The sequence below is a fragment of the Leptopilina boulardi genome, unplaced genomic scaffold (assembly GCF_019393585.1).
Source record: "Leptopilina boulardi isolate dan_hultmark-lab unplaced genomic scaffold, ZJU_Lbou_2.1 LbouV2_97, whole genome shotgun sequence".
Lineage (NCBI taxonomy): Eukaryota > Metazoa > Arthropoda > Insecta > Hymenoptera > Figitidae > Leptopilina > Leptopilina boulardi.
This window is the reverse complement of record NW_026138046.1, coordinates 845,621-858,177: the sequence shown is the minus strand read 5'-3', so window position 1 is coordinate 858,177 and position 12,557 is coordinate 845,621. Positions and strand designations below refer to the sequence as shown.

The 12,557-nt window shown below is 26.8% G+C and overlaps 2 protein-coding genes across 3 annotated transcripts in view; both read left to right on the top strand.

Annotated features, from left to right (window-relative positions):
• The window catches only part of LOC127290940 (ubiquitin carboxyl-terminal hydrolase 48-like), a 152,184-nt gene that overhangs the window by 125,961 nt on the left and 13,666 nt on the right, over positions 1 to 12,557 (top strand). For both annotated transcript variants that reach the window (XM_051319782.1, XM_051319784.1), the window contains exon 17: positions 8,354 to 8,432. In XM_051319782.1, coding sequence (XP_051175739.1) covers positions 8,354 to 8,432 — 79 coding nt within the window. The remainder of the gene's footprint in view (positions 1 to 8,353; positions 8,433 to 12,557) is intronic.
• The window catches only part of LOC127290941 (zinc finger protein rotund-like), a 403,126-nt gene continuing 401,968 nt past the window's right edge, over positions 11,400 to 12,557 (top strand). The window contains exon 1 of the mRNA XM_051319788.1: positions 11,400 to 11,454. The gene's annotated coding sequence lies outside the window, so the exon portion shown is untranslated. The remainder of the gene's footprint in view (positions 11,455 to 12,557) is intronic.

Sequence of the window (12,557 nt, the reverse complement as noted above, 5' to 3'; positions counted from 1 at the left end):
ACCTGAACTTTACGTTACTTTCAAGTTTCAGTTACTTCCATGTTTAAGTTGCTTTCAAGTTTTTGTATGTTTAAATTTCAAGTTACTTTCAAGTTTACGTTTACCCGAAGTTGAAGTTACTACCAAGTTGAAGTTAGATCCATGTTTAAAATAGTTTCAAGTTTTGATTATTGTTAAAATTAATTTACCATCAGGTATTTGTTTACATGAAGATTAAGTTACTGTCATGTTTAGAATTATACCCGAACTTTAAGTTACTTCCAAGTTTTGGTTTAACCGAAATATTGAAGTTACTTCCAAATTTGGATTGACCTAAAGTTTAAGTTATACTATCAAGTTACGGTTTATCCAAGGTTTATATTACTTTTAAGTTTAGCTAATAAAATCATAGTTTTTGTGTTATTTGAAGTTAAAGTTACTTTTAATTTTTTTTTGGTTTACTTTTATCTTTATTTATAATTTAAAAGTTTTTAAAAGTTTTAGAATAATAATTTTTTTTTCCTTTTTTTTTTGCGGTGAAGGGGTGGGAGGGGGGGGGTTATTTTTCACTCTTTCAAAAACAAAAGTCTCTGGAACTTAATGTTTTAAGAGAGAATGTAAAGGTAGCAGCAGCAAGCAAGCGAGAGAGAGAGAGAGAGAGAGAGAGAGAATAAGAGAGACAAGAGTCGCAAGCAGGCATAAGGCTGATCATTATCGCACCCTGGAGTGAGGGAGGTCCCGTGGCAAATTGCGGAATGGAGAACGTAAGAGATCGTGAGCGATTTAGTCTTAGGCTAGAAGAGGGCAACCCTCTCCATCTTGAAGTGAGGGTGTTTGCGTAGTGCGGAATGAAGATGGTCTTAGAGTGTCGCTTAGCACCCCTATCTATATATCTCACACACACACACACACACACACACATACACACTCCCCTCTCCTTCTCTCTCTTGCTACCCCTCATTTCATCCTGCTCTTAAGGGCTGCGTTTGTCGTGAGCATTACTCACTCTCTGGACGCCTACTCACCAGGTTTCCCCCTTGCCACGACTCACCGACTACATTAAGGGACAAATCTTCTTCCTCTTCTCTTTATATATATATATATATATATATATATATATAATTTGACCTCGTACTTTCATTTGTCTCCTTTTCATAGAAAATACCCAAAATAGTTATCTTTTTAACTAACAATAAATGGGTTATTTGAATTTTTCATTTTTTATTTTTTTAAATTAAAGTAATTTTAATAATTTTGATTGAAAATTTAAGTTCCCAATCAAAAATTTACTTCCAAGTTTAGGTTTACCCCGAAGTATAATTTAATTTAGTACCAAATTTAGGTTTATCTGAACTTTACTTTAGTTACTTTTAAGTTTTGTATTAAAGTTTAAGTTATATTCAAGTTCAGATTTGCTTAAAGTTTAAGTTTAAGTTAGTGTCTTTTGGTTTATAAGTTCCCAGTGAGAATTTGCCAATAGTAACCATTGGGACATTATAGGACCAATGATGGTCTAATATTGGGCTAATGCTGCCAATATTGGGCCACTCTTTTTGCCAATGGTAAATTTCCCACTGGGTTTAAATCCTTTTTATTAATGCACGCGCGTAAAATGAGGTCAATGACTGGATTTTTGTGTTTAACCAAACATATCCTATATAATATATATATATATATATATATATATATGGTGATGATGACTTTGGTTCATATTTTTTCTCAATGATCCCTGACCCGCCGTAAAATGGGGGACCGCGCGGGAACTCACAAAAAAGCAAAGAGCCCATGACTTGAAGAGACGAGACTGACGAGAGACAAAAAAGAAAAAAAAAACTCATATATATATACGTATACTTGGAGAAAGGACTTTATTGGATAAGAAAAGACAGCGAAAGTCCTAGTTATATAAATATATAAATACACCAAAAAAAAAAAACTAGAATTTTTACCCCAAAATCGGTATAAAAATTACCTGCAACAAATTTTATCCTAGTTAAGGGCGCCACCGTCTATGTGAATTAGCATTGGTTAAAATTACGCGCAACAAAATTTACCCAGCGTTTTTTCTGTGATAATATATTGTAACATTCGCTTTGATTCCTTTTTTTCTATAAAATTACAAATTTATCAAAAAAAAATTTTTTTTTTCCTAATTTAATAGCTATTTATTACAGAATTCAAAAATCCCTTTTTTTTCTCATAGTTCTAAAATTAGAGAAAACATCATCATATCACCTTCATCATTGGAACATACATAGTCGCACACACATATGTACCGTGAATGAAACATCTGGATATATGGTTCATATAAGCGGTGAATTCCTTTCTTGAAAATTTGATTTATCTCGCGAATGGAATTTGAACACGTTTATTGTTAATGAGAAGGCAAAAAAACTGAGAAAAAAAAATTCAGAACATTGAAACTTTATATCATATTTATGTATTTAATAAAAGGTTTTTTTTTTTTGTAAAAAATTGTGTTTACTTAAAGTTTATGTTACTTTTAAGTTTTGGTTTAACCAAAAAAGTTACTTTCAAGTTTAGGATTATCCGAACATTAAGTTCCTTCCAAGTTCCAGTTACTTCACAGTTTAAATTTCTCTTAAGTATTCAGTTACTTCTAAGTTCAAGATACTTTCAAGTTTTCTAAGCTTAAGTTACTTTCAACTTCAGGATTACCCAAATTTTTAGTTACTTCCAAGTTTAAGTTAATTTTAAGTTTAGGATTACCCAAATTTTCAGTTACTTTCAAGTTTAAGTTACTTTCAAGTTAAAGTTACTTTTAAGTTTAAGCTACTTCCAAGTTTAAGTTACTTTCAAGTTAAAGTTACTTCCAAGTTTAATTTTTATCAAGATTAGGATGCCCCGAACTTTAAGTAACTTCCAAGTTTCAGTTACTTCCAAGTTTAAGTTACTTTTATGTTTCAGTTATTTCTAAGTTGAAGATAATTTCAAGTTTTCCAAGTTTAAGTTACTTTCAAGTTTAGGATGACCTGAACTTTAAGTTACTTCTAAGTTTAAGTTATTTTTATGTTTCAGTTACTTCTTAGTTCAAGATTCTTTCAAGTTTTGCAAGTTTAAGTTACTTTTAAGTTTAAGATTACTTTAACTTTAAGTTACTTCCAAGTTTCAGTAACAGTTACAGTTACGTCGAAGTTTAAAATTACTCGAACTTTTAGTTACTTTCAAGTTTAAGTTACTATTAAGTTATAGTTACATTTAAGTTTAAGTTACTTCTAAGTTTAAGTTACTTTCAAGTTTAGGATGACCCTAACTTTAAGTTATTTCCAAATTACAGCTACTTCCAAGTTTAAGATTACTCGAACTTTTAGTTACTTTCAAGTTTAAGTTACTTCCAAGTTTAAGTTACTTTCAAGTTTAGGATGACCCTAACTTTAAGTTATTTCCAAGTTACAGTTACTTCCAAGTTTAAAATTACTCGAGTTTAGTTTTAGTTACTTTCAAGTTTAAGTTACTTTCAAGTTAAAGGTACATTTAAGTTTAAGTTACTTTGAAGTTTAAGTTACTTCTAAGTTTAAGTTACTTTCAAGTTTAGGATTATCCGAATTTTTAGTTGCTTCCAAGTTTAATTTACTTTCAAGTTAAAGTTACTTTTAAGTTTAATTTTCTTCCAAGTTAAAGTTACTTTCAAGTTAAAGTTACTTTCAAGTTAAAGTTACTTTTAAGTTTAATTTTCTTCAAAGTTTAAGTTACTTTCAAGTTAAAGTTACTTCCAAGTTAAAGTTAATTGTAAGTTAAAGTTTCTTCCAAGTTTTAGTTGCTTTCAAGTTAAAGTTACTTCCAAGTTTAAGTTACTTTCAAGTTTAGGATTACCCGAATTTTCAGTTACAATCAAGTTTAGGTTTGTCTAAAGTTTAAGTTACTACCAAGATTATACCAAAAGTTTAAAATACTTAAATATGTTTATGTAGGATTTTAGTTACTCTCAAGTTCAGATTTACTTTAAAGATTTGGTAAACTGAGTGTTTTAGTTTGTTTTTTTTGTTACTTTTATTTTATCTAAAGTTTGTTACTTTCAAGTTTTCCTTTCTCTAAAAATTAAGTTGCTTCCAAGTTATGGTTAACTTACAGTTTGTTACATTCAAGTTTAGGTTTATACGCAAAGATTATAAGTTACTTTTAAGTTTTGGTTTCTTTAAAATTTAAGTTGCCTCCAAGTTTTAGTTGTAAGTTATGGTTTGGATAAAGTTTAAGTTACTTTCAATTAATGGAAATTTGAAGATAAAGTTACTTTCAAGTTTTAGTTTACGTGAAGTATTATATAGTTACTATAAAATTTTGGTTTCTTTAAAGTTTATGTTAATTTTAATTTTTTTAAGTTTTGGTTCATGTTAACTATAAGTTTAGGTGTACTTAATATTTAAATTACTTTCAAGTTTTAGTTTTTACTAAGTTTATGTTAATTTCAAGTTTTCGTTAAAAAGCTTTGGTATACGTAATGTTATAGTAACTTACAAAGTTTAGTTTTGTAAATTTAAGTTATACTTCAAAGTGTTTGGTTCTCGTAAAGTACAAGTTACTTTCTAGTTTTGGTTTCTCTAAAGTTTGAGTTACTTCCAAGTTTTAGTTCAAATAAAATTCATGTTACTTTTAAATTGTGCTTTCGTAAATGTTCAAGTTTTTTTTCAAGTTTTGATTTACTTAAAGTTCTAGTTACTTTAAAGTTTTTAGTTTATTGCAAATTTATAATACCAGTTGTATTGGAGCTAAATTTCAATTACTTTTCAGTCAAAATATGTGATAACCTAATTTTTTGTTTAAATCAATTAAATACATATATATATATATATTTTTTTTTTACTGAGACACAAATATAATTTTTTTTCTCTTTTTGGTATATATATATATATATATATATATATATATATATATATATATATATATATATATATATATATATATATATATATATATATATATATCAGGGAATGTCTAAATTTCGATGATGTCGATATTTTCTCATGATAAAGAAAGAATGAAAAGAAGTGAAAGAAAGAAAATTATGATGATGATGAAGGTGATTTTGGAGCGCGTTACGATTGCCTTGAAATATCCAGAGAATATCGACCACTTGCCAATAGCGACCCCAAAGATGAGAATATACTTTTCCATTCTTGCCAAGGTGCTCGTACATTATACATCAACAGTTGCTCTCTGCTTCTCTCGAGGCGCTTAAATACCGAACTATATATATATATATATATATATATATATATATATATATATATATATATATACATACCTACATCTATATCTATAACCGCACTTGCACATGAACCAAGAACAAGAGTTAAAAAAAAAAAAGAAATATTTATGTTAAGGCGGCTCACCGCTCAGAATTAAGACATTCTCGAACTAATAATTTTCAGCCTCTGAACTAAAAAATTTTGTCCGCATATAATACGCGTGCACCAAGAGTTTTCCTCCTTGCAATTGAAACTGTATTATATATATATATTGCTCTCTTCATTTGACTTCTTAGAAAAAAAAACAGAAAAAGAAAAAATTTATTTTTTTTTTATTTTTTTTATAAATTATTTAATGAGTTAATTAAAAATTAAATGTACTAATACAATATTGGCTCGATAGTTATAATAAATTCTCTAGCCATTTCTCGTAAAAGACAAAAAGAAAGAGTTCTATTAATATTTAGGTTTGTTTCAAGTTTTAGTTTCTTCCAATTTTATGTTACTTCCATGTTTAGGATTATCCGAAATTTAAGTTACTTTCAAGTTTAGGATTACCTGAATTTTAAGCTACTTTAAGCTAAAGTTACTTTCAAGTTTAGGATTACCCGAAATTTAAGTTACTTCCAAGTTTAAGTTACTTTCAAGTTTAGAATTACCCGAAATTTAAGTTACTTCCAAGTTTAAGATACTTTCAAGTCTAAAATTACCCGAATTTTTAGTTACTTCCAAGTTTATGTTACTTTTAAGTTTAGGATTACCCGAATCTTTAGTTACTTTTAAGTTTAGGATTACCCGAATCTATAGTAACTATAAGGTTTAGGATTATCTGAAATTTAAGTTACTTTCAAGTTAAGGATTACCCGAAATTTAAGTTACTTTCAAGTTTTAGTTACTTCTAAGTTTAAGTTACTTCCAAGTTTAAGTTACTTTCAAGTCTAAAATTACCCGAATTTTTAGTTACTTCCAAGTTTATGTTACTTTTAAGTTTAGGATTACCCGAATCATTAGTTACTTTTAAGTTTAGAATTACCCGAATCTTTAGTTACTTTTAAGTTTAGGATTACCCGAATCTATAGTAACTATAAGGTTTAGGATTACCTGAAATTTAAGTTACCTTCAAGTTAAGGATTACCTGAACTTTAAGCTACTTTCAAGTTAAAGTAACTTCCAAGTTTAAGTAACTTTCAAGTTTAGGATTACTCAAAGTTTAAGTTACTTCCAATTTTAAGTTACTTTCAAGTAGAGGATTACCCGAATTTTTAGTTACTTCCAACTTTAAATTACTTTCAAGTTTAGGTTTACCCGAATTTTTAGTTACTCCTAAGTTTAAGTTACTTTCAAGTTTAGAATTTCCCGAATTTTTAGTTACTTCTAAGTTTAAGTTACTTTCAAGTTTAGAATTTCCCGAATTTTTAGTTACCTTTAAGTTTAAGTTACTTTCAAGTTTATGTTAGTTTCAAGTTTAGGATTACCCGAATTTTTAGTTACTTCCAAGTTTAAGTTACTTTCAAGTTTATGTTACTTTCAAGTTTAGAATTACCCAAATTTTTAGTTACTTCCAAGTTTATGTTACTTTCAAGTTTAGGATTATCCGAACATTAAGTTACTTCAAAGTTTAAGTTACTTTTGAGTTTAGGATTACCTAAACTTTAAATTTCTTCGAAGTTTAAGTTACTTTTAAAATTTGGGTGAATTAAATTTTAAGTTACTTCAAAGTTTTGGTTTACTCAAAGTTTAAGTTAATTCCAAGTTTAGGATTACCCGAATTTTTAGTTACTTTTAAGTTTGGTTTACATAAAGTTTAAGTTTTGGAAAATAAAAAATACGTTTTGTGATGAATTGAGAGAGAGAGAGCAAGAGACAGAAAGAGAGAGAGAGAGAGAGAGAGAGATTGAGATTTTTCCTACTCTGATCTGTGAGCGGTCAATAGGTGTCAGTTCATGCGAAGAGAAGGCTAATGCCTGAAGGTGCACCGTTTCAACTTCCCCGAGTCTACAATTACGAGCCATACCATGTCGAGTCGAAGCTCATAACGAACTCACTATATTGCCCCGCATTTCACAAAAGTTGCGGTGTACGCGCCTCTACGATATCTTCCACGTCCAAACGAGATCTCTTCCACTTTTTTTTTTTTTTTTTTTTGTTTTCTCTTTGTGGAAGATGGTTTTTTTTCATTTTTTCTAATTTTTTTTTGGCCCGTCACAGTTGGGTTAATTAAAAATTCGACATTTTTTTTTTGTCAATATAGAATATTTTTTTTAATTTACCAAAAAAAGAAAGATTTATATTTACCTTAATTTTTTATTAAGCAAATTTTTTATTTACCTAAAGGTTAAATTTAGCCAAATGACAATATTTAATGTAATTTTTGTGTTAAAATTGAAAAATTTCAATTGTTTAAATATTATAATTTATTTAGATAGTTTTCATTAGGCAGACTTTTTATTTAGCCAAATATTAATTTAACGTAATTTTGGTATTTCAAACAAAAAATTTATTTCTTAAAAAAAATTATTATTTTCAGTATTAATTTATTTGATTATTTTTTATTTAATACAATTTTATTTTGCCAAATGACATTTAACCAAATTCTATTTAGTCAAATGACATTTAACGAAATTTTATTTCGCCAAATGACATTTAACCAAATTCCATTTAGCCAAATGACATTTAGCCAAATGACATTTAATTAAATTTTATTTAGCCAAATGACATTTAACCAAATTTTATTTAGCCAAATGACATTTAACCAAATTTTATTTAGCCAAATGACATTTAACCAAATTTTACTTCGCCAAATGACATTTAACATAATTTTGTCATTTAACCAAAAATCAAATGTTAAATTATTTATTAGATCAATTTTCAGTAGACAAAAATTATTATTTAGCCAAATATTATTTAGCCAGATATTTATTTAACTTAATTTTGGTTTTTCAACAAAAAGAAAATATTGAATATTAAATTATTATCTCTTTAAATTTTCATTATGGAAATTTTTCAAATGTTTCATTTAGCCAAATTTTATTTAGCCAAATGAACAATTTAACATGCGACTTTGGTATTCAACCAAAATATAAATATTTAAATATTAATTTATTATATGCTAAATTTTTATTTAGATAATTAATAATCCAATTTTTTTTTTTTTTTTTTGCTTCCAGATTGACGTTCCCGTGGATGTTGAAGATGATAATTCAGAACCCGGAAACGAATCAACGTCACCGGAAAAGGGTTTCAAAGGTAATTTTATATTTTAATTTTATTAAAATCAATTAACTTTTACCTTCTATAAATTACGTAATTCAAATTTTTTTTTAATTTTTCCATTTTTTTTTTTTTTTTTTTTTTTTTTTTTTAATGAGAGCATACTAAAAAAAATCTTCACCTAAAACAGCGATTTATATTTCTCGAGACAATAGCGAAAACTTTTCTCTGTTTTAGTAAAATATATCGCTGTTATAGATAAAGATTTTTTTTTTTTTTTTTTTTTAAATACAAAAAAAAAACTTTCGTAAATTTTATCAAAAAAAAAAGAGGGGGGAAAGGGGTGGGGATCCCAATTTTTTTTTTTTTTTTTTTGCCAAAAAACGGGGGTTTATAATGAATTTCAAAATATTTTTTTTTTTTTTTCAAAAATCAAAAATTGTGACGTCAATCTCTTGACAAACGAAATGTACGGAATTAACGCCTGCATATCAGTTATCCGTCGGATGAAACCAATCCACTTACTGAGAAAAAGTGAAAGAGAAAGATAGAAAAAGATATATCCCTCTCTTTATATACGGTTAAAGGTTTTGTTCGCGAACAAAAATCTGACAAATATGCCACAATTTGCTCGTATAGAAAAGAGAGGAAAAAGGCAAGTTTCCAACTCATCACAATTTACCCCCCCCCGCATTCTCTATTCCAATTTCTCTCTCTCTCTCTCTCTCTCTCTCTCTCTCTCACTTTCTTTCTTTCTTTCTTTCTTTCATCCCTTGATTCTTCTCAATTCGTGAATTTCGAAGGCAGAGATATTTTCTGTCGTAAGCGGGGTTCGAATATATACGGTTAAATTACTTAGGCTCGGAACAAAACACACGTAACAAATGAGGGCGAATCGGAGGCACTTATGCGATATTGCCCCCCCCTCCCTTCCCCCCTTTTGCCCCCTTTCACGACCCCTCACCTACCCCATCAAATTGACACCCACGTTTATTGATATAAGTTTCAATAGGACACACACGAGTCAGTAAAAGTCATTTTCACACGTAATACACTTTTATTATAATATGTATAATATGGAAAAATTAGGTATATTAGAAAATGACAGAAATCAATTTTTCAGCTTGTTCAATATATATATATATATATATATATATATATGTATTTATGAGATAATAACAAATTCAAACAGAGAGAAAAATATTTTTAATTTCAGCAAAAAAATGATGAGTATTGATTTATATATTTTTTTCTTGGGGGGCGGGGGGTGATTTGACAAAAATATATAGAGGTAAGGTTGGTAGTTTTTTTTCTCGAAAATTTTGAGAGAGAGAGAGAGAGAGAGAGAGAGAGAGAGAGAGAAATAGTATTAAAATTCTATAATTATCTACGGGGTAATATGGTACAAACGTTAAAATTTGTTTTTTAATTCGGTTATATAATAATAGGTATAACACGCGGTGGGTCAATAAAATAAATACGCTAGGGGAGGGGGATGGGTTAATAGAATTTAAATAGGAGTCAATTATATTTTTTGAGTGTGTTAAATAAAGTTGATGCATTACTTTTTTGCGTATATATGTTTAAAGTGAAAAATAATACTTCTGCGCATAGTTTAAAGTGAAAATAGTGCTACTGCGCATGCGTAAACTTTAATTAATGCTACTGCGCACATTTGAATTTAGCAAATAAAGCTTCTGCGCATGTCTAAAGTATAATTGAAGCTTCTGCGCATGCCTAAAGTGCAATTAATATTTCTGCGCATGTCTAATGTATAATTAAAGCTTCTGCGCATGACTAAAGTGCAATTATTACTTCTGCGCATATCTAATGTATAATTAATGCTTCTGCGCATATTTAAAGTATAATTGAAGCTTCTGCGCATGCCTAAAGTGCAATTAATATTTCTGCGCATGTCTAATGTATAATTAAAGCTTCTGCGCATGACTAAAGTGCAATTATTACTTCTGCGCATGTCTAAAGTATTAAAAAAAATGTTTCTGTGCATGTTTTAAAGTACCTTCAATGCTTCTGCGCATGCCTAAAATATATTATTATTTATTAAGTATTATTTCTCTTTTGTTGTAATAATAATAATAAAAATAATAATAATAATTATTATTATTATTATTATTATTATTATTATTATTATTATTATTGTGTTGGTTTTTTTGTTATCATTTTTTTTAAATAATTATTTTTAAAAAATAATTTTTTTTGGGGGCACTGGAAATATTTGAATTGAATTGATTTTTTTTTTTTTAAATTAAAATTAAATAATTTTCTTGACGTAAACATATATAATATATATGGTATCATTGTGTTTATATCCCAAGGGATAAATGTTTACGTTCAGGTACATAAATATAGGGACAATGGAGAATTGAAACAAAACGCGTCATAACCTGTATAGATATAGGATTCTGAAAAATTAAAAAGGAAAATTTATTTTCCAAACTCTCTTGCTTCTTATTTACAATTTGGAAATCGTGTAATTAACATGTGTTTAAAATGTGAGTTTTCTATTATAATAAAAGTGCAATTTTTTCTTTTTTTTTTGGAAAATTCATTTTAAAATTTAATTAATTTTATTTATTCTTCAATTTGGAATTTAAATAAAAAATATTTACATTTTTTGATATTTTTTTTTTCAAAAATTATTTAAAATAAAATTTTAATTAATATTTTTTCAAAAATTATTTAAAATAAAATTTTAATTAATATTTTTTACAGAGAGAATTTTGAAATTCAAAAATTTTTAAATAAGAAATGAATTTTCAATTTCACCTCGCCCCTCTTTTTTTTTGAGGTCATTTTTTAAAATATATTTTTTTCTCGCATTTTTTTTTGTCGGTTCAATGGAAAATTCGGGAGTGTTCGAGTTCTTACAAATTGCGATCTTTTTTTTTTTTTTTTTTTTTTTTTTTTTTGCCCGATTTAAAAAAAAAAATTATTTTTTTTTTTTTTTTTTTTTTTTTTGAAAATGTGACAAATATCGTCGGATGAAAAAGAAAAGCTGTTCAATGTGTTTACAAGCCGATGCAGCGATTATTATAAGGTTAGCAAAAAAAAAAAAAATAAATAAAATAAAATAAAAAAAATTTTCAAAATTAAAATTTTAGATCTAGAAATTTTTATCGAAATGAAATTTTTTTTTTCGTGAAATATGATTTAAGAACGTAGAGTTAAAAGAAAATTTAAATTACAAACAATTAAAAATTTTCTTTATTTTTGATTTTTCTAAAATTTTTAAATTTTTTAATGTATACAGAAATTATTTTCGTTTTTTACTTTTTTCATAAAATTGAAAATATTTGATATTTTTCAAACAAAAACTTATTATTATTATTATTATTATTATTATTATTATTATTATTATTATTATTATTATTATTATTATTATTATTATTATTATTTTAAAAATCCTTTTTCTACTTTAGACATAAAATTTGAAAACTTTTAATATATTTTTAAAAAAATCCCCCAAAAAATAAATATTTTCAAAAATTTTGATGTTTTTCAAAAAAAAAAAATTCAAAAACATTGTTTTTCACTTTTACACGAAAAAAAATCTTCGCCTAGTACAGCGATAAGTTTCTCTTGAATAGCGATATATTTCTCTATATAATAGCAAAAAAAAATTTTATTATGTTTTATTATAGTGAAACATATCGCTGTTTCAGATAAAAATTTTTTTCAATGTAGAATATTTTAAACTTTTAATGCAAAAAAAAAAATATTTACCTGGAAAAGCGATATGTTTCTCTAGAATAGCGAAAATTTTCCATATTTCAGTGAAACATGTATATATAGCTGTTTCAATAAAACTTATCTCTATTATAAATATTTTTTTCCGTAATGTATTTCATAAAAAAAAAAAAAAAAAAAAATCCTAAAAAATAACTTAAAACACATAAAATTAGAATAGAAAAATATTTTTTGAAAAAAAATTTCAAAATTTTTTGACACAAAATAGATTAAAAAAAAAAGAAAAAAACAAAATTTCCCAACCAAAAATTTCAGTATTATACCAGAGTTGACAACTGGCGCAGTACTGGTTCTGTATTGGCTGCCAAGACTTGGCAGTCTGTACTGAACCAGTACTGGTATTTTCATTGTATCCGTGCTGGTAACTAAAACTTAATAGTAACTTAAACTTGG